The sequence below is a fragment of the Aythya fuligula genome, chromosome 6 (genome assembly GCF_009819795.1).
Source record: "Aythya fuligula isolate bAytFul2 chromosome 6, bAytFul2.pri, whole genome shotgun sequence".
In the NCBI taxonomy this organism is placed as follows: Eukaryota; Metazoa; Chordata; class Aves; order Anseriformes; family Anatidae; genus Aythya; species Aythya fuligula.
This window is the reverse complement of record NC_045564.1, coordinates 7,291,503-7,313,775: the sequence shown is the minus strand read 5'-3', so window position 1 is coordinate 7,313,775 and position 22,273 is coordinate 7,291,503. Positions and strand designations below refer to the sequence as shown.

Sequence of the window (22,273 nt, the reverse complement as noted above, 5' to 3'; positions counted from 1 at the left end):
TCAAACCAATCACTAAACCCTCTGGGAGGAACCCATACCTGTCAAATAAAGGTGATAGTCCAGGGCATTGGAGGAGCATAGATATGGTGTCTGTCTCCAAACTGGGGGCGGCAATGGAAGAAGTACAGATCAGATGACTACAACAACGTCACCACAACACTTTTCAAATAATAAATTTGAAAATTATAAAATGATAGAGACAGGTAACACAAGATTCCCAGGAACACAGAATAGATTAGATAAGAGCGATGGTAAAGTAGCCCAAGAGACAGGCTGAATTGTAATTACAAGGTTTGCTTCTTAGCTATCTCAGCTTTTAATTAACATTCCACTTTACATAAGGGTTGAGTTTTGGTGTAAGAAGTAGTATTGTGAGATTTTTTTCCTTGTTTCTTTTATAGCTTGTTTTGTGTATTCTCAGTTCCGATGTTTGCAACTGAACTGCATAATGATGCATAATGTGACAAAATACATCAAAAAGAAATGTAACTGAGTGAAATCTTTATGATTGTTGTCTTATTAGTCTTCTGTCACTTTTCTGTGTCTTTCTAGGGTATTTGGGTCCCCGAAGGAGAAACTGTAAAGATTCCTGTGGCCATTAAGATCCTTAACGAGACCACTGGTCCCAAAGCCAATGTGGAGTTTATGGATGTAAGTAGGAGCTGAGCAGCTACTTTGAGTCTTGGGGGGATCTTTCTTCAGTCCACAGAGGTTGTAAAGAAGAATTCCTGTCAGTTCTTTTTCCTTATATTTAAATATTACAAGGAGATTTGTACACAGTACCAATATCATGCTGATGTTTAACGAGTGCTACAACACAGCGTCCCTAGAAAACCAGTTGCTGGGATTTTTCATGTCGTCAGTCTCCTTTCTTCTGTTAGTCCTTGACAAGCCGTGTTAATGCATATCCGTAGCATTTTCTGTGGTAGCAATGCTAACGGAAAAACAAGGTTACACCTCATCTGGTCAGTGCTATTTCTCTGAAGTTGAAGAACTAGACAAATCAGTATAAGGCAGTGCTGTGCCCTGTTCAGCTTGCTGCATGTAGATCATCGCATTCCAGAACCGCAGGTATGTGGACTACCAGGGTAACTTCAGTGCCAAAATGATGTAGGGCTGGGTTTTTCAGTGTGCAAGGCATGGACTGTAGGCCGTTGGGAGTTTTCTTACAGGTGGCCATCCCATCAGTGGAAAGCTGAAACAACTATGACTCGTGTGGCAGATATTTTCCACTTCTGTGGCAGAGTGTAGAGATGAGAGCAGTTGTGGGAGAAAATCTTGCCATCTGTGGGTCTCCACTGGTGCAGGGACAGAAACTTAACTGTTTTCTGCTTCAGTTTCCCTGGGAACTAAGCACTGAGAGTCTGGGAGCTGTCAGCAGAAATAAAGCATAACAGGGAGAAAAAAAAATATGCTGGATATAAAATCCCTTTTGCCTTACTAATCTAAAATACTTTTTAACAAGAGGTCAAGATCATTTTCTTGGATGTTTTATGTCGAGTCCTGAGCTCTGTGTCAAAACCCAAGCCTCATTGATGCTGAAACTTTGTGTGCTATTCAGTTTCAGTTTCTAAACAAATCAGAAATTTGTACTTTTTTGTAAATTGCTCTCATGAACTTGAAAATTACATAGGACTTTCAAATCTTGAAGGTCTCTTCAGTGTATAGGCTTAATTAGATTAGCATTAATGAGGGTATAAAGCACAAGGAGACAGTACTCCCATTGTATAATCTACTCCTACATCTAGAAGTTAATAGGAACATACAGCTATGGCTTTAGCTGTTTCAGGTAAATGATCATACGTGAGTTCCCAGGCAGTTGACCTGGCGCTGTATAGATCAAGGTGCTTCCTCTGCATTTTACAGAGCTCTACACATTTATGTTGATAACACTGAATAATTGTGCACAAATTAAAAAATGGCTCTGTTTGGATGAGATGAGTTGGCCTAAAGGGATGAAGAGGATTACATATATTTACTTAATGGACAAAATAATGGTGAAGAGCATTGTTAGTGGTAGAGCTCCAGATAGAGAACTGGTATTCAGCAGTCTGTTGAAGCGAATGTGCAGGGAGTAGAAGACCACTGACTGTGAGCTGTGATGCACTGTGTCTGATGGCAGCGGACACTGATACAGAGGGAATTGATGTCACTGTATGAAAGTCACTGGAACTGTGCTCTTTCTGCCAGAGGAGGATCTGGTTCTCTGATCGAGGAGTTAGTAGCAATGGCTCCTTACTTGATATTAATGTTGATGCACTGTACAGAGAAAAGTTAAGGTCCTTGTTAAAAGGCACAGTTGCTAGTGTGAGGTTTCGGAGCTCAGCTTGATCTGCTGACTTAATTCACTGGACTTCTTTTCCCTCCAGTTCATGCATCTGATGAGCAGCCCAGAAATTATGGTTTTTTTGGATGCTATGGGGATTTTAACTGTGTAACATACAGCTATGCTAGGAGAAGTTTCTCTTTAAATTAACATTCTCTCGTAAGCCTCTGATCCAGTTGTAACAAGTTGGGGGAATAGTGAAGTTCATTGTGAGTCCTAAAGGTTAATAACAACCTAGAGGTTATTTTGATAATAATAAAAGAGAATTGGACTTCATCATCAGTTGGTGTAAGTGACAATAAGAAGGAATAAGATGTTTTGTATCAGTGCTGCATTTGATATATGTGCAGTGGTCTGTAACATCTTTTGCTGTACAGAACTGATGAGAGGGCAGATTAATTTTACTCTTTTGAAATGATTTTTCATGCAATCATACAGAAGTTCCTGCCTTACTCACTTCCTAACCCAGTCATATATTTCTTGAAACAACCATCATTTTAAGAGATAATGTTTATGTAAAAGAAGGGCCCTGGGATAGTTGCTTTCAGTGTGACCACTCCTTTCTGTCCTACAAAGGGCATAGTTTTAAATTGATGAGATACTGTGAGGAGATGTCTATCGTTCATTGAAGAGTAAGGTGTAGCAGGAAACTGTTTTATACTGACCAAAGCCTCATAGAAACAATGCATAAGCATGCTTGATAAAACTTGAAACTGTTCATTGGCATTGTTTTATTAGGAACATTCATAAGTACATGTACATGTGAGAACAAAATCCATCGGTTGTTCTTCCAGTAAGACGAATGTTATGAATGGTCGTTGCTGGTCAAAAGCAGTCGTATCAGATTCTTGTTAAAGGTGTATAGGTGGCTAATGGTGCTTAGGAGCACAGTGGACATTGACTTAAATGTCTGACACAGTTATTAATGGAAAGGGGAGGTCATTGGGAAGATGTTATGAGTCTCACTCAGTTGGCTTTCATTTTTTTTGAACTTGTCAAATACAGATGAGCTTTTGTTGATAACTCTACCCAGTTGTATATGTCCTTGTACTTGCAACTAGCACTTGGTATTCCTTTCAGAGAGGCTCTGGAAAATGTAAAGGCTCTTGTACACGCCAGTTTGCATACATGGAGGGTACTTGGGACGCTTACTCTGCACCATCTGCAGAAATAGATGGGAGAGAAGTTAGTGGCATAGTGCATAGGCTCTGGTTTAAACTTGTAACATTGGTGGAATTTAAGTGCTTAAAGTGCTCTGGGAGCTGCTGAAATTCTGTTAAATGTTATGCTAAAAGAGTAAAGAACAACAATTTGGCTACTGGGCTGTCATTTCAGCACCTTGAACACCCACTAATGGATCTGTAATGACTATAATGATACAATGCATGATGTTAGCACCTGCTATGGCCAAACACCTCCCACCCTCCCATCAGGGGATGATGAATGGGCCGTCATCAAAAAGTACATCCCCTATTTGGATTTCTTCTTCACAGAATTGCAGCAGAGTCTGTTTTCCGTGCATTCTCCAGAAACCCCAACTACATCTTGCTTTTACTCTGCTCCTTGCCCTCTTTTTTTTTTTTTTTTTTTTTTTTTTTTTTTTTTTTTTTTTTTTTTTACTGTAGTAGTCTGTTAAAATAAAGCAGTCCAAAGTCTACTACATAGCCCGTATTGCCTTCTCCAGGGAAGAAACAGAATGTACATGTGATCTAAGAGAAATTTTTTTTAGTTTTACTTGTGTGTTTTGGTTTTCTTTTAACCTTGCCATTGTTGTTGCCACTGTTCTGTATATTTAGGCCTGTGTTTCTTTCCAGTTCCTTCTGAAGTTGTTCAAATCTGTGGTCATCTAGGTCTGGAATAATTTCACAGTCTAAAGCATTTCATTCAGGTGTTGAAATGGTTGGGTGCTTAATTTGTGGGGCATTGTTTCTCCTCACTGCCTAGCTAATCACACTTCACGGTCCCCAGAAGGGCCCTGGAGCTGGAATTCAGAGTGCAGCCATTCTTGCTACTGGCCCGCCTGCAAGCATGTTCACGAGGAGATTCACGAGTGGATGGATGCAGGGGTATCTGGAGGGAAGGATATCCTGCTCCTCACCCTGAGACCTGCAGCTGTAAGGAAAGATGGAAGGTCCTGGCTTCTGAGGAGGTATAAGAGGATGCTTATTGTGAGAAAAGTCAAATAAGCAGCTAAGAGGCTACTTGACGGTTGAACAGGGAGTTGTAATTTCACTTTTGAAAACGATTTCTCCTCCTTAACCTCAAATTATTTGACTGCTACGATTATCTGGTAAGTCAAGTAGCCATTGGCCTGATCAGATGGTTTAACATCAAACCAAATGCTCAGCTAATCATGTAATACATTCGAGAGACATGCGGAAATTGGAAAGTGTAACAAACCGTCTTTGAGGCTAAAAAATATCCTAAAACTAACGTGTCCTGGGGAAACAGACAAGTGATGAAGGCCTTTCTTTTGTAGCCCTCTAAGCTTGGTGTTTCCAGGAAGTAATCTTGTGAGCTCTGATTCTGTCCAGGGTTTTGATCCACTTACAAGTTTAATCTATTCTCTCTGAACTTAAATGCTCCATTATCTGTTAGAAAATAATTAGAGGCTGCAAGCACAAGTCTGCATACACAGAGTTCCTTGGGAGTCCCTGAGCTCATTGAGATGAAGACAGTTTGACTAATGGTGGTCAGCTGATACTGGGCCAGAAGCTAATAATAGCAGGCAGCGCTGCTTAGCTAGGTGAGAAAGTTAACTTGGGAAAAATTAAACTGAAGGGTTTGGGATTTATGGTTGGAAATAAATTTCCCGTTCTCATTTGTTTCCTGGTAGAGAGCTTCAAAGGCAGTTGGTTTCTTTTATGGTTTTATAATTAAGATCCAGGGGGCTTCTTGACTTCGCCTGGACTTAGTGTAGTTCCCTGCCGTCCCTGGTAGCAGCGTTCATGGAGCAGGAGAGCATTTGTCAAGCAAAGTATAAAGGTAATAAGTGACAATGACCTCCACCAGGCGTGCAGCAAACAAATTAAAGCTGCATATGTTGGGCTGATACCCACATCTTTTATTTCATTGTGTTTGTATATATGACCTAATTAACTAAACGAACAAAGCAGTCAGTCTTCACATACTGCACAAAGGTAAAGTAGCTTTTCCTAAATTGTGAACCCCTCTTAAAATTAAGACAACTAAAGACATACCAAACTTACCTATGGCTCAGAGGCTTCAAGAGAACTGGTCACATAGCTGACCAGCCAAAAAGGTTCAGCTGGAAACCGGGTGAGATCTGGGTAGGTTTGTTTTCTGACATTGTTTCATCAGGCATGTCTGGAGGCCTTGTAGAAAGTACAGCAGCTTGTCAGGTGGCGAAGGCAAGAGAAGACTTCCCTTGGTTTCTGCTGTGGCCATCAGACAGAGCAGGTTTCTAAGCTGAAGCTCCTGGTTCCCTTCCCTGGCCCTTGGCAGCTTTCACAGAATTATCAGGGCTCCCCCAGACATGCCAGGATGTGAAGTTTCTCTGTCAATACCGGTGCCTTTACACTGGGGACCCTTGTATGGTCCTGTCTTTTGAGTATATGGGTGATGGTGGAAATAGTCTTGTCTATCTGCTGGATTACATTTAATTTCTTACATGCATCTCTTGCTGCCTAGCAAAGTGTTTGACCCAGGTCTTCAACGGTGCCTGTAGGGGCTTCTGAAAGACCAAAACAGTGAGTACAGGTCATGGTGGTTGGGTGGTACGTGCAGACACTCACTCCACAGTCATTCTACTGACTGCAGGGCTGCTTGGGAAATACCACTGAGTTAATCTTGAACCTCAGTTTAAAGGGCAGCTTTAGGATCAAATGAAATTCTTTATGGCAGTAGCAAGACATTTTTCCTTACTCTCCTCTGCTGTCATTTATGTAAACATCCTTCTTTCCAACTGGCATAAGGGGTCTCTGTAAAAATAGTGGCTAATGAACAGTGGTGTTGCTGCACCTGCCTGGCAGCGTGCTTCAGCTGCAGTTCGAACAGTTTCCTCTCCATCACATTAAGTTGCTGGGAATGGGGGGGCAAAAGGGTGACCTAGCTCATCTGATTGTAGATTCCCTTTTGTGCAGTCTCCCCTCTTCTTCTCACTTAACGTACACTGTAAGTGTAGCCTCTTAGGAGGGGGACCTGCCTGCCTGTCAGTTCCAGGCACAGAAGCTCACTGTGATTGCAATTACAATTTCCAACTTGTCCAGAGATGCCAGAAATCAAGCTGTCCTTGAGAACTCTGCATACCGTGCACAGGCCCCGAGAGTGATCAGGCTCCACAGAAGCTGGAAATCTGATCACTACTGAAGGTTAACTGCTTTTAGTCATCTGAAGTTTAACTGTTTCAAGACCACGTTAACTTCAATTTCCATCTTAAGTAACAATTTTCTGTTTAAGTATTTACTTCGGTAATTTTTCCTTCCACAGTATGTGAGGGTAAGATGTGTGTGCGTCTGTGGGGGTGTGTGTTAATTTTCCATATGCAAGAACATGTGTCAGTACAGAGAAAAGATGAAGTATAAGCACAGCCAGACAAGCTGAGCTTATAAGCATAGCCAGACAAGCCAGGCTGTTTGGAAACAATCCTGCTGGCATAACACTGTAACTGAAAAATGCAGTGAGAGGGGGAGAGTTTGCCTGCTCCTGCTGATGGGGGGAGGAAGTGAGCGCAGTTGAAATGAATGGAGCTGTGAATTTGCTGGTGAATTCAGCAGGGCCAGGTCTTGGCCTCTGCAGTCATCCTTCTGAGAAGGCTTCCAAGTTGAAGGGAAAATCACGTGCTTTAGCGAGTGGCTGATGTTACAAGGTATTCCTGAATGCTTTCGGAAGTACCTTCGGAAGGTTTTGGTTGATGGCAACGGCAGAACTCCTTATTTAATGTTTGCATTGCAGAATAACTTGGAAACCTTGCATATGGTTGGGTAAACGTGGGAGTAGGGAGAAAATAAGGTAGGCATGCTAGTTTAGTTTATTTGCTGAAAAACACAGATGTATGTTAATTGAAACTATTAAAAATTATAATGAAATTCAAGTAGTAGTATTGTCTATAAAGGGCATGTGTGATGGAAACATTTTGTAGTGATGTCTTTTAAAAGGTAAGAGGTACGCCAGTAACATGTTGCTCTTTCTTTTTTGGAGTGTATGTTTTCCTTGGAGTGTACATTAAAGACAGTTTTTTGCGTAGCTGCATGTGTTATGAAAATCATGAGAGGATGAGAGGAGACCCTTCTGTTAAAAAGCATTTTAAAATTGAACAAAGTGGGTGTGTCCAAAAAAAATCAGCTTTAAAAAATATACTTGCACATGTGCAAAGCAGCCTGCCTGAAAGATACGCAAAGTGACTGGGACCACTGGAGTTCTTTGCGGGGCCTTTCAGACATCTTCAAATGCCAAGTGCAGAAAAAAACTATGACAAAACTTGGTAAAATAGAAGATAAGATTATAGAATAATGTGACACGTTATTAAAAGCTGATCCACCTAGCAGATTTTAAAGCAGACTTCAGTACCAAAAACTGGCCAATTAATGCTGACCTAAGACTAAAAGAAACTGAAAGCTTTTATTTAAGATGCTTCCTGTTGCTTTACGTTTTTTTCTTTGTGCCTCCTGCTCATTAACAATATAAGACAAGCACATTAAGTTCTGAAGTGCAGTGCATATGTCAGAACGTTGCCACACTGATTTAAAACAAAACAAAAACACACACAGAAATACCCCCATATAAATCCTGGCCTTTGTGGGACCTCTGCCAATAAAAAGGAGGTACTGCTTCCACAGACTTAACTGTACTACACCCTCAGCAAGCCATCTCTAGCTCAAGGTTAACAGTGAGCGTAATTAGGTTTGTTGGAAAGACTGAATAAGAAATATCTTGAGATTTAAGTCAAAGGAGCTGGCTGTAAAACTGTATGTATATGCTGGTTGATCATTTTTGAAGTATACTTGTTTGTGATTTACTTCGGTGCCAGATGGGTAGGCTATTACATGTCAGACTTCTCATGAAAACTGGCTGATGAGGCGGTGTGAGCACTAGCACATGCTGCAGCTCACAGATCAGCAGCAAGGCACAACCTGAGCGAGGGCTAAGGGCCCTGAAGGATCAATGCATTGTATTTGTCATACTTAGTTTTATGCTGCCAAGTCAACTTTAAGTTAAGGATTAACAAGGTGTGTTGTTTTTTTTTGTGCTGAAGTGAGGGGCAGGAGGAAAACAAGACAGTTTTATAAAAACAAATACTCATGCTGTGTCCGTTTTTAATAGAAGTGTAAGAGTAGGGAAGTGCAGGCTTGTAAGAACTGAACTTGATGTATCACCAATCAAGTAAGTTTTGTCTTAAAATCTGCTAAGAAAATTAAGTTTGGAATTTCTCCTTTATTTCTTCATTGTAGTTAAATTGTTAAATTGTTTTCCATGTCTCAGTGCTGATCCTGACACCTCAGATACATCAGCAACTGTCACGGACTGACAAAAATGGAATAATTAACATCTGCTCATATTCTACATATTATTTACAGGAGGTAGTCAACTGTCCCTGTCGCTGCTTGTCACATAGTTGTATTGTAAGAAATAAGATGAGCAAATCTGGTGCATGACTGGGTTGTTGATGATCTTTGTAATATTCAGTCAGTACCTTTCAGACTTCAGTGCAATAACTAGGATAAACAGAGCTGGAGTTAAGGTCGCAATGTGGCTGTGAGATCACAGAGCAGTAATTGCTGGCTTGAAACGCTTGGTCCTCCAGTACTGAAACTATAGTTCCAAAAATAAAAAGATTTTACACAGCAGTATTTTCTATATTAACTTTGGCGTTGATGCTTATTGCAACATACGGCATTGCTTGGCCCTATTAAGATCTGAAACCTTTTGTGCTGTGAAACCATGGTGAGCTTGTCCCTACCCTGAAAGACTTTGAGTCAAGATGGACAAAACAGATAACAGGCAGAGGAATGATTATTGTTATTATTATCCACCATTCATAGATGGGACTCTGTGAATTGCAAGATAGAGCTCACAATCTCAGAGCAAATTCTTTAATGGTTATTATTATCTTTTCTTTTTAATTAGATTCTGGTTTTAAATTGGCTTGGATTGTTTGCCTAGAAAAGCAGATATGAGGTTTGTTTTCAAACAAAGCTGTTTTCTCTAATTACCCACCGAGAACGTGTCTGAGATGTTCTTTTGAAATGCCTCTTGTTATCAGTCAGTGCTTGCCAACAAGTCAGGTATTTTAAAGAAGTTAGATTACACTTGATAGAAGGCAAATCATGTATTAGGAACAGAAGAGAAATCAGGTATTCTCACCTCTTAGTTACTTACAAGGTGATTATGATTGTTTCATAAAAGATTCTGCTTTATATAGAATATGAGGTTTTAAAATGCATAGATAAATCAGCATTGCAAGAAACACAATTAATGTTCACATGGACCAGGGTTTACTATTTTCTTAATGCTTTGCAAGCCAGATGATCTAAAACGTTTGAGGAAATAATTTTGTCAAGTTTTCAGCTATGTTAACAAATGGCAGCTGTGCTGAATTTGTTCAATACTAGCTTCAAAAGTGTTTGTTGATTGACTTGCGGAGGTATATCCTATGATACAGAACAGTATCAAGGAAACAGCTGAGATGCGGTCATGCAGCACTTTATCTGAAGGAAATGTGAGACTTCAGTGCAAGAGGGGTACGATGAATGGGGACCTGCTAAGGACGTTTCCCAGGCATTAGTACTGACTGGCGGTAACGTCAGCAGATGGGTAACCAGGTTGAACCTACTTGGAAATGTTCCTGGTGTCGAGGATGCTTTTTCTAACTAGGCGGTGTCCTTTGGAGGTTGGTGGGATGATTTATATGTGGATATAAAAGTGGAATTTAGCTTTTTGTATGTTCCCTGAAACCAGGCAAAACAGTTGGTTTATAAATGAACCTTTGGTAGATTGGATGAAAATATAAGGAACTTCATCAGGTAAGTTACTTAAGTAATAAAAGTGTTTGGGAGATGTTTGGAAAGAAAAAGCATTCAAAATGGGGCAAGAAAGCGAGTTTCTTTGGTGAAATGTTTTCTTGGCAAAATTAAAAATAAATAAATCGGGGGGTTAAAATATATTAAATTGCTCAAACTAAACATAACCATTTGTGTTGAAGTTTTTCAGTCAGAAATTCCAGTGAATTCCTCAGCTAGAAGTTGCTTTAGAAATATACCACAGTGATTGAAAAAATGTTTTTGACCTTTTCTGAATGAACCCTGGTGGATTTCCCTTTTGTGGTCATCAGCTGTTTCAAAATGAAAACGACGTATATTATAAAGACAAAAATGTGGTCAAATCCAAATTGGAATGTTGAATATTTTTTCTTGTGTGAATGAGTTGTGGACAACAGGGAGAAGTATGGGGAGTATTCATGAAGCTGAGTAAGGGATGGGAGCTATTTTCAGTATTAGGTCACTTTTGAGGATCTGAATGTAGCATCCTGTCTGATTTTAAGCAGAGCCGGGAGATGCTTCTTGTCCCTCTCTAATTCTATTCTTTCAGTTGAGAGGACTATTGCATTCTTGACAGTGCTGTCATTCAGATGAGAACGTAGATGCACGTGAAACTGTAGACTACCAAAGGTTACCAATGTTGATGTTTACGTGATGGCTTGGCAAGATCTCGGTGTGTCCTAAAGCTTCAGAAAGTGTTGTACAGCACATTGTGACACCATAAGCACGTTTCGTTGGGTTAGTGGAGAAAAAGTGGGTGGCAGTCCACACGTGGCTCCACGTGGACATGAAAGTAAGACAAGAAGTGTGTGTCAGCTTTTGATGAGCTTGTGGTTCAGTGATGCCAGGATGGCCAAAAAAAAATAAATCACTACAGTGAACTGAACAGTCTATTTAAACCTTTTTTTGTTTGTTTAAATATCATCTTCCTTTTGCAGCACTTGAGTCCTGAGTGTGACGCTCTTACACAACTGAATACAGATGAAGGGGAAACATAAAAATGAGTAGTCTGTTTTGAATTCTCAATTGTGATCAATGAACTACCTTGGTTATTGGTAAAATGTATCTTTGATTAAAACAACTCTTATTGTTGATGGTACACTTGATGAAATTAGGTTTCAGTCTGATGCTGTCCCTTTAAATTGATCCTGAAGGAGGAAAGGGCTTTAAGTGTGTGATTATAAAGTCTAGCTTTGCAGTGATATTAGAAAATTTCAAAGCAATGTCCTAAGACTCTTCAGAAAGGAGAGAACTTGATTTTTTTCACCCTCTATCACTCATTCTTGAGGCCTTGCCATCAATCATCTTGCATCAAAAATCAAAGCAATAACTCCCTTCTTCTGAAAGGAATCTGCAGTTAAGGCTGGAAATGTTTTTCAGCTGGTCTGTGTTTAGGTTGATTTACCCTCCTGTTCCAATAATGCTGAAATGATTATTTTTTTAGTGTTCTTTTAAAACTACTTTTTTTTTTAGTTGCATGAAAATAGTAAGAAACAAAACACTTTTGACAGACTATTCTCAAATAATGATGCGTGTCATAAGCTAAGTAAAACATGTCAGAATGAAACGGTATCCGTGCAGAGAGGTGTGCATGCTGTTAAACCTCTTGCACGTGATCTGCTGGGAGGATTGCTAGTCTGAAATCCGCTGTTACTTCTGAACTGCTATCCAAGGAAATTTTTAAATAAGGGTTTGTTCAGGTTGCTAAGGTCTTGAACTCATGGCCATTTATGCATGAAACTGAACTGAAAGCAGGCACGATTTTACTTTCTAATTGCCAGAAATAAACGTTTACAGGTGAGGCTCACAGAAAGGCTGGTGGGAGTTGTCTCCTGACCAGATGTTAGATGGAAAATCCTCACTTAGCTTGTGCACAGAGAGGTCTGCTCCTTTAGGCTCGAGATTCCTCCTCAGCTGTCTTAACACAGGCTCTGATGAAGCGGGAGAATTAATTGGTACAAAGGCAGCAGGGAGAAGTCAGAAGCATATGGTATGTGGGTTTTGCAAAATGCATCTCCTACTCTATCAAACATTTAAGCACGCGCGTAACTCTAAGCACTTGAGCCCTGTTGGGATCAGCATGGTTGTCTGTGCCCTCAGTACCAGCAGGACAGGGATCACTGTACTACTTATTTAACGTCTGAAAAATATGTAGTGAGCCAGATTGGCTTCTACAAACACGTGAATGTATCTGTTACTGCAAGGATGGGACCTGCTGCTCTTCTGAGGCAAACACAGAACATTTAACCCAGCAGTCTGTAATCATCCCCTTAAGGAGGGAGATACTTCTGGTCCCTTTCAGCTCAGTGTCTGGAGGCAAGAGGGGCATCTATGCCTTGGGTTTGAATTGCATGGGGTGATCAGATGCATTCATCATCAGCAGTGCAGGCCGAGCCTCTGTGGTGTTGCGGCAGTAAGACTATGTACCCTCTCTGCTGTGCGAGAGTGCTATCGCAGGAGACTCGGAGGGTGTGACTGCACTGAGAAATACAGCACACGTAGGCACATACCACCTCCAGAAAAGGCTGTGCACCCCTACAGCAGTGCCCCAGCTGGGAACCAGCTCTGCTCCTGGACGTAGGAGCGCCCTTCCTATCACATTGCACAACGCTGCAGCACTACCTTGGTCAGGGCCTTGGTCAGCTGAGCAATTCTTGCTGGATGCTGTGTTTCCATCACATTGCTGTGTGGTGTACTGCACTGTGTGGTTCCTGCTGTGCTTTTTTTTTTTTTTTTTTTTTTTTTTTTGCATTGTTAATTTTTACCCTTGGAAGTTTTTGGTGTAATGGCAGACCTGTCAGCTGTATTTTTTGACTTTTCTGAAGGAGTAAGTTAATCTCACCATTTTGTGGTGTGATACACTTGTCCTCCAGTGTGTGCTGCAGTTGAGAGAATGTGTTTTACTGGCCATGTGTTGTCACCATCTCTTCAGGCCAGAAACTTGTTTCATTGCGGGGCACAGGACACGCCACTGTACTCACATGATCCAAGTTCAAGCATGTAGCTCGGTCCTGCCCTAGAAACCTCAGGGCTTAGTCTGCCCTCGAAGCACTGAAGTGCTGTTGACTGTGTCATGGAGCAGTCGTGTTGGTTATATAAGCTGTTGTCAGGTTCCAAATAAGAGTTTTTGCCCCTAAGTGCCCTGTTAAATGCATCTGTTTCTAATGACCGTAGAGCAGTTCCTGGAAAAATAGCTGTGGCAGTTAATGATGTTAGTGTGCTCCCTCTGCTTGCTACTGTCCCTCCGTGGGACTCTGACAGCCTTTGTTGGTTCCTGTTGCTGCATCTCTGATTTCATTTTCAGAACTGGCCGAGGTGTTTCGACAGGAGCTTTGCAGAGAGGATTTACCTGACTGGTGAAAAACGGAAGCCCAGGGGTTGAATGTGTAGCAGTGCTGCAAAGGAATTGAAAGCTACGTCTGGCATAGGGGAAAGAGAACAATGGGTATCATTGTCAAACGATAAACATGGGCATATATGTTTTTGAACATATGTCTTGTGCTGTCTCTCAGCTTAAATATTTGTGCAGACTGCATATGCTAAGTTGGCTGTAACCTAAGAAATCTGTGAGGCCTAGCAGACAAACAAAATGCATTGAAAATACGTTGGACTGTAATTGGATCTGCCCTGAAGCAGGTCAGACGTGCATTCCAGGCAGGTTTTTGCTCTAGCCATTAGGAGCGTTGTAAAACGAATGGAAAAAAAGCAGTGTATTCACAATAGTATCTCTCCTGTTACCAGAGCACAGTTTATGATTTCAGAAAAATGCACAACACAGTAAGAAGCAAGCTTTTAAGTACTTTTATGTACTCGGCGATGATGAGGAAAACCAGGGGGTGTTTGTTCTTTTTTTTTTTTTTTTTTTTTATCTTGTTTTCTTTTGGGGCATTTTAAGGCAAGAACAGTTAGAAGGAAACCAATGATTTCTTAGACTTTGGCCCAGCTTACCAAACCTCATTGGGTGCACGTGTTCATCTGGAGCAGCAGAATTTGCTCTCAGCTTGCTGAGCTTGGGGCAGCACACCCCTGACACTTGTTTGGAATGGGGACTGTGTTTCTCCAGCACTGACCCAGAGGGATGGCATGTGGTGGGTGTGTGTGGAGCACTGGAAGGGGACACGGGCTCAATGCCAGCGAGCTCCTCCCAGTGCTCTGGATTGCATGGCCATCAGCACTCAGGAAGCTTGTGTTAAAGAACAAGTCTCCAGAAAGAATAGCTTTTCTCCTCTGCCGGGTATTTAAGTCTGATATAAGGAAAAAAATATTGCTTCACCTGTGGATTCTGTTTTTAGGTGAAGTCTTGACAACCAAGAAAACAAGGTCATCAAGCATTGCATTAGGAAGTGCTGGGATCCACCAAGAGGTGCAAGGCTGTCTTAAGAGGCAGCCTGTTTACAGGATTCAGACCCTCCCCAAGCAGCTGAGGGGAGGTCTTCTGACTTACTAAAATGATCATATTGCCTTCCAAGCCAGGTTTTGCACTTGATAAGGGGTAGCTTGCTGTCAGCTCTGCATGGCCTTTATGGCGTCTCTAGCACCTTGGGAACAGTCTGGCTGGGGATGCCCGACCGTGTAGTGAGCTACTTCCTGGTGTACTAATGGAGAAGTTAGTACTGGAGGAGGTTTGTGTCCTGGACCACTCAGGGTGGAGAATAAATCTTCAACATGGCTATGAGTATGGTATTATTTTTACCACTAGTGGCCCAGGGCACCTTGCTGAGTCATTGCTTTACGAATTCAGAGGTCAGAGAAACAAAGCCAGTGGCAAAGCATGCTCTTCAGGAGGCAGTATGCTGGCCAGTACTTACAGTTACTTGTGAGCTGCAAATGTTAACAAAAACACCTCAGAGAATGAAGGGAGGAAGTTAAATAATGTTTTGTAAGATGTCCTGTAGGTGTTGGTGCGCAGTGGAAATACCTCCTTCCCACAGCCTCAGGAATTGGTCTTCCTCCACATGGAAGGCCAAAATAAAAATCTTTTAGTTGGATTTTCAGTTACTTTTCTGAAATGGCACTTCAAACAGGACTGCACTGTGTGGATAGATCAAAAAACCATTTTAGCTGGGATTTTCAAAGCTATCTAAGGAATAAAGGTGACTTGAGTGACCTGTGAGATGTGAGCAGCTAATTCCTTTCATCACCTGTGTTGACAGGTGCTTTTAGCCTGGATGTAACTATGCACTGTATCCTTACAGTGATGGCTGGCTCACGTGACTTAAATAAGCTCTACCTGTCTAAGAGTATTTTGGCTGTTCTAATGACATGTACTCAGAGGGCTGCTTCTGGCCTCTGTCGATGAGCAATTGCCCTCCTCAGACCTTCACAGAGAAATCAGGCATAGGTCTGGCGATGGCTCCCCGGAGCCTACATGCTCACCTTTCTCGTTGGGTACTACACTGTGTTACTGAACGCGTGTGACAGACGGAGCAGTGTAGAGCATTAAAATAATGTTTCTGTAACTGTTTTAATATTGGCTTGTGAGTAGAAATCATAGGAGCTGAGTTTAATGCATCTGGTGGAAATAGTATAAACACATTCAAAAGGGACAGAGGAGAGGAATGACCAACATGACGTGAGATTTCTTTAAAATACCATAGCTACCTGAGGCCTTCTGCATCAAAGCCTCTCTTTATCCCCCTTCCCCGCAGATACATTAATACCGTGAGTAGAATATACGTACATAGCTTTGGTTGTAAGTAACATACCTGGCATATTGCAGTACCCTAGCCTCAGCTGGTCAGGGCTCACTGCAGAAGGCAAAATGCATCTTAGAGGTAAGAGCAAGCTGAGCTCCACAAGTGCTACCTGTGTCCAGGCTGGCTGGCTTACAGCTGTCCTGAGTCTGACTGCCACGCGCTGCTGCGATAATTGATACCTAAGAAGGAACAGGCGTGTAAACAATCTCCAGGAAGAGATCTGGTCTGGCTGAGGAGTTCCTCTTGTGATAAGATTTTGTGCATCTGCAGATAGAGAGTGCCTGATGTCTGATAGGAGCCTTTCAAAACAGTCCCCTCTCCTGCCATTTCACAGATGCTGATGCAATGTTAGAAAGACTCTGACTTCTGGAGGAAATAAAAAGTATTTTTTATCATTTTTCTCCCCTCACCCCTTCTGTATGTCAAGCTTCAAAGGTTTTCTTTTTGTATCAGGAAAGAAAGATAAAGTGTTCTGGGGCTCAATTTCCAATTCTGCTCTAGATTTCCTATGTGACTGGATAGTAGGTTGTGCTTTTTTGTACCTCAGTTTCCTCTCCTTTAAATTATGTTATTAGGTACGGTTTTCAAAATCATTTGTGCAATTCTTCCAGTTGAGTACAGAGACAAGATCTGCAGACAAGGCTACCAAGAAACATGGGAAACCAGAGGCTGTTTTTCGGAGGTGCTGATGTCAGGCAGCCAAGTCTGTGAGTTAGGTGCCTTACCTTATAAATGTTTTAAAAACGTGATTGGGAACCATGCTGCAAGGTGCCTAAGTGTCATGGAAAATGTGGTTTTAGGGTCTTTAGTGTCCAAAAAGGGGGACTCTTCCTCCCTACTTGGTGAACAGATTATTAAAATGCTACTAAGTCGTAATGTTTCTATTGTTGTTTGTAATTGTTCTCCTAGAGTCTAATTAGACAAAACAGACAATCTCTCTTACTTTGTGTTTATGCTGTGCCAGATAGACATAACCCTGAATTTAGTTCTCTTGTAGAAGCTAGTGCAATAAAAACAACAATACTTTTACTAATGAGAATGTGAACTATGTGAAGCCAGGATTCATGCTAAATTAATACCCATTAGTGACTTAGATCCATAATGAAGGTTTCGCTGCTCTGTCGTGTGTCTTAATTTATTACAGAGCAGTCTATAATATTTTATTAATGATACATGTATTTTGATTTTTTTTTTTTTGTGGAACTGTTGCCCAAAACTATTGGAAGGGATATGTGCTTTCCTGTATCACCAGAATGAGACAAATGGCACTGCTTGCTTTTATTATTGTACAGAAGTGGCTTTCCTTTGGATTCAGATAGACTTATAAATGGCAAGTAGCTGGAGACTAATGGAGCACATGCTTCAAAGCTTTCCATCTGGTCCCTTGGTGAGGAAAAATAATATATAGTCTCTGTTCTAATCAGTCTTCATTATAAAGAAAAATGCTCCCACTGGAAATTCTGGAGAAACTTCACTCTGAGGGAGAGGGCAACAAGTGCTATCCCCTTATGCATCTGCAGGGGAAAAATGGAATGAATTAAAATAAATAAAAAGAGGCAGTCATTCTGCTCTCTGAAAATGGATGATGCACCTGTCAACACACATTTATTCTGGTGGCCTTCACTGACACTTTCTGGTGATCACAGAAGAGGCTAAAACTGCTTGAAGGAGACCCCACACATGCTACTTGAATAAGACAGGACTGTATTAATTTGAATTAGAGCAAAAGTTATTAAATGATGATTCCTTATCTCAGTTCCATTGGAATTTTCCTCAGAGCTCTTCCTCCAGTCTTCCAATCACATAGCTGCTATTGATTGATTTACTTCTTCGCATATGTTTAGGAAGAAAAACGAAAGAGATGTTCCCCAATGGAGTCCATCTGCTCTTTTCTTATCGGGCGGGGTGGGGGGCGAACCTACAATTAGTGTCTCGTTCATCTTTTGGTTTTAAGAAAAAGAGAGAGAAAGAAAGGCAACTATTATGCAAATACTCTGCAATTTGGTTTCAAATATTCTTTGTACTATGATGAGCAATTTCCTTTAATACAAACTCAGCCTACTTGCCAGGACTTTTTTCCCCTTAATACAGGGAAGAAAAAAGAGACTTAGGACTTGGGGAAGATGCTGTGTTCCTCTGATGCCAACTTTCTTAGCCTTTTTTTATTTCCTTCTTTGGCACTATTATAGCTGTTAAATTGTCAGAAGGATGTCACAGGTTTTTCTGGAGAAAGAGAACCAAAATAGCTTTACAAAGCTGCAGTTTCATCTCACTTTTCATTGTTCTGTTGCCATGATGAAGTGGTCTTGAAATGGAGGACTCAGCTCTGTGAATGAGGGAGAAAAGCTTTCCCCCTGTGTTTTTTTGCAGTGCCAGTTGTTTGTGATGGCAGCATTACCTGGATGAGCAGATGTTCATTTTTTTGTAAGGAGTTCCTGTGCCACTTGTTTGTGGCACTTTAGGACTCTGCATACCTTAGACAACATTAAGTGCTTCTAGTTAAACGTTAATACTTAAGCCTGTAAAATACTAACCATTAAAATTTCTGATCCTGTGGAGCACATCAACGCAGCTTAATCAAAAGCCTTAACAGAGAAGGCCAAACTGGGGATGTAACTATATACAAGTGGCATAGTTTGCTTGCACAAAACAAAAAATAAAAAATTGGTACCTAATGCATTGACCATCAGTTGGAAAAATAAATTCAAGAAACTAAGTGGGAAATAAGAAAAATGAGATCTTCAAACAAAGTCAAGCGTGTCATACATCTTTGGTTCTGGGGCTGTAACAGGATGGGGAATGTTAAGGCAGTGCAGAACTTCTGATCTGAGCCTTCCCTGGATCTGTCTGGATAGTCTGAGCTCTATCACTTGGGGCTCATTATATCAAGCATACATCACATCAGACTGGATTTTGTCTAGGTATGCTTCACGCTGGATAGACAACAAACATTTATGGTGTTTAGAGGTCACCGATCCCTTTCAGGTGCTGTCTGGGAAATCTATGCGTAAGCTTTCTAAGCACACTGGAGTAACTGGGTCACTTTTGTTGTTACAGGAAGCTCTGATCATGGCTAGCATGGACCACCCCCACCTGGTGAGACTTCTGGGTGTCTGCTTGAGCCCGACCATTCAACTAGTCACTCAGCTGATGCCTCATGGCTGCCTGTTGGATTATGTTCATGAACATAAGGATAATATTGGCTCCCAGCTTCTGCTAAACTGGTGTGTCCAAATAGCCAAGGTATGTAATTGATGATGTTTTTTTGTTTTTCTCTTTTATTTTCATAACTAGCCAAATGGCATACCACGGGGGGGGGAAAAAAGATTGTTTTTTTCATGTGTGTATAGTCTTGGAAATGTGTACTGTTTTGGCTGCCTCTACAATATTGTAGATTACTCATTAATACGTAAACCAAAGTGTTTTTCTTGACTGCCTTTCCAGCTCATTGCTAAGGGGACCTTTGAGGAAAAAAAGGTGAGAAAAGAAATCCCTGGTATGATAATGTCTGGGGTTGAGCACGGAAATATTTTTCAGCCTCTTCTGCTGTTGATTGCTTGTAGATACTGTAGTATATTGTACATTGTAGTTTTCAACCTTTCTGAATCAGTTAAATTCTGATATGCCATCTATTGTCTGCCCACACACTGCTGAGAAGATAAACAGTTACTTCATGTCAGTCCTTAGGGAACCACTGCGGTTCTGCTGTGTTTAAGACCTATCGCAACAGCTGAGGCTGGAGGGTAATATCACTTGTCTTTGCAGAATGGGAATGCTCAGGGGCCAGATCCTGCTTTGCGTGCCCTAGCATAATGTTCTCTGCCTTCCTGGGGAGTTTTAGGAGCAAGAGTTCAGCTGTTACCATTCAGATAGAGGCTGTACACCAGCTGAGGTGGAACAGCAAAACAGGTCACAAAAACAGTCCCGGTGTAATCCTTGCACAGACTTCAATGTGTGTTTTTGTGTATGTTTAGATACTCAGTGCTGTACTAACAAGTTACTGATAATCGGTTGCAAAAAATGACAAGTTCTGGAAGTGTAGAGGGCTGCAGTTTTTATCCATTTTAAAGGCTCTTCTGTCCAACCAGAATTGCATACAATGGAGTTACCATGAATGGAAATCTAGAACTCACTTCTCACTTACAACTGCTTAGAAATCACTAATATTTTTGGACTGCTTTGGTGAGAATGCTTGTTCCATACAAACATGCCACACATATTCACATATTCATGCCTTCATATATTAAATCTGTGGCCTTAAGTGAATGTTATAATATCCATTAAGGATTCTTAATTCAAGTTGTAGTGTTAAGCTTCTAACACTGGAGAAAAAAATGGAGATTGAGCAGCTGTTTTGCTAGACAGAGTGGTAGCCGTCAAGTAAGCATTCACTTTTTTTCAAAAAACTTCCTTACAAAAGGAAAAAAAAAAAAAAAAAAAAAAAAAAAAAAAAAAAAAAACAAGAAATTCAGCTCACTCTGAGGTTTTGCTCAAGAGGAGGAGGTGCATTTGAGGCTCATTGTTAATAGGTGTTTGGGGGGGGGGGAAAAAAAGAAAAACCCCAGGATTACACCTTATTGTCACATCCTGAAGGTGACAGTAGATTAAATGACCATAATGGTTGGTAGAGGGGTTGATCCGTAGCAGTGGTCTGTCACTAACTTGTGAAACTTTCAGTGTTCGCATGGGGAGATGGAAGATAGTAATTCGGGAAGAAAGAAAAGCACTGAAATAAATGACTAGGGCAAAAAATGCCCCCATTCTGAGGTTGCAGCGTTTTGTATGTGTGCTCTCTCTGTGATTCTGCAGTGCTAGGATGGTAAAGCAGCAAGAGTTGCACGGTATGTTAGGACATGGTAATGGGGATTGCCTGTATCTGGAGATGTGCAAGAGCAGACAAACTGTTACCAGAACAAGGAAGGTAGGGGAGAAAATACATACTCCTGTTTGAGACCTCTCCTGCAACACAACCTCCTTGCCATCTGTTCACTGCTCTCTTGATGGATAGTGGCCATTATTGTTTATTTCAAAACATTTACCCACTGCCACACACGAAAAGCTAATCCACCTTTATTTTCCGTTTGTGCATGCATACAGCCATTGACTTGTTGTGCTAGTAACTGTGCTAGCTTTGCCCTGGACTTTGTGGGCAGCTGATCAGGGAAGGAGAGAAGCCCTGCTATATACTAGAGGCTTATAGAGCCAACAGATCTGTGGTTACACTCATTTGTAAATCTGCCTGCAGGTGGTCTTGATCTGCGTGGGCTGTGGGTGAAGCAGGTGAGGTGTTAGAGATGTTTGAGTTTTGAGGTGGTGGGTAACCAAATGGTGTGAAGAAGTGAGATCACGTGCCTAAGACCAACTGATGGACTGTCAGGATGAGAAAGGGAGATGCTTTATAGGAAAAGGTGGCCTATTGTTGAGGGGAAGTTAATTGAATTTCAATGAGCTAACTGAACTTCACTGAAGTTCTTCTTCTGCATCACAATAGTCTGGAGGTTAATTCTGTCTTGGCCTTGCATTACATCCTAAAGGTTGACAAGGTCACCACAAGTACTTGCACACCGTGATACAATCTTATTGCAGAAGCAGACTTCAAAGGATGAGTTCCTTTATTTTATTCTTGTCTTTGGAGACGTTAAGTGACAGTTGGGTGTTGAAAATCTTCCCCATCGTGTATCTTTATGTATAGATTGAGCTTATTTTAATTATTATATAGGAAGCTATCGGTGAAGCTAGGAAAGAGATAGGGATGTGCACAGAAGGTTGCACAGGATTCTCTGCATTACATTGCACTTCCTGGTGGGATACAGGGATGCCTTTTCCCTTGCTAGCTCCCAGACTGTAGTATGGATTGGTGCTACAGTAAGTCCGTGGAAAGGTGTTTCAGAAGGAGTGAGGAGAACAGTCTTTGAGATCACCAGACAAGGAGTCCCCTTATCCCAAAAAGTGGAATAAGCATGCTGGTTGGAGTCTAGCAGCGGGGGAGTAGTAATGCTTGATTCTCCACTCATCTGTCACAGTTAACAATGACTAGGAATCACTTTGCAGCCTGCAAATAGGAAAGACTCGATTTGCCTGCAAACAGACCAGTCTCTACAGGCGTGAGTGCAGGAGGTGGTGGTTGCGTTGAGCACAAGTTGTGGTTTGCTGAGGGAGAGGTCTGTGTATCCTGTGTACCTGTCCCCCCTGTGCTCACGTTCTGGTTTCCAGCATTCGGCTTAAGAATGCATCACCACGTCTTGCTTTGGGGA

The 22,273-nt window shown here is 41.4% G+C and overlaps 1 protein-coding gene across 1 annotated transcript in view; it reads left to right on the top strand.

Annotated features, from left to right (window-relative positions):
* Window positions 1-22,273, top strand: part of ERBB4 (erb-b2 receptor tyrosine kinase 4) — a 568,512-nt gene that overhangs the window by 452,889 nt on the left and 93,350 nt on the right. The window contains exons 19-20 of the mRNA XM_032189886.1: window positions 553-651; window positions 19,077-19,262. Of these exons, the coding sequence (XP_032045777.1) occupies window positions 553-651; window positions 19,077-19,262 (285 nt within the window). The remainder of the gene's footprint in view (window positions 1-552; window positions 652-19,076; window positions 19,263-22,273) is intronic.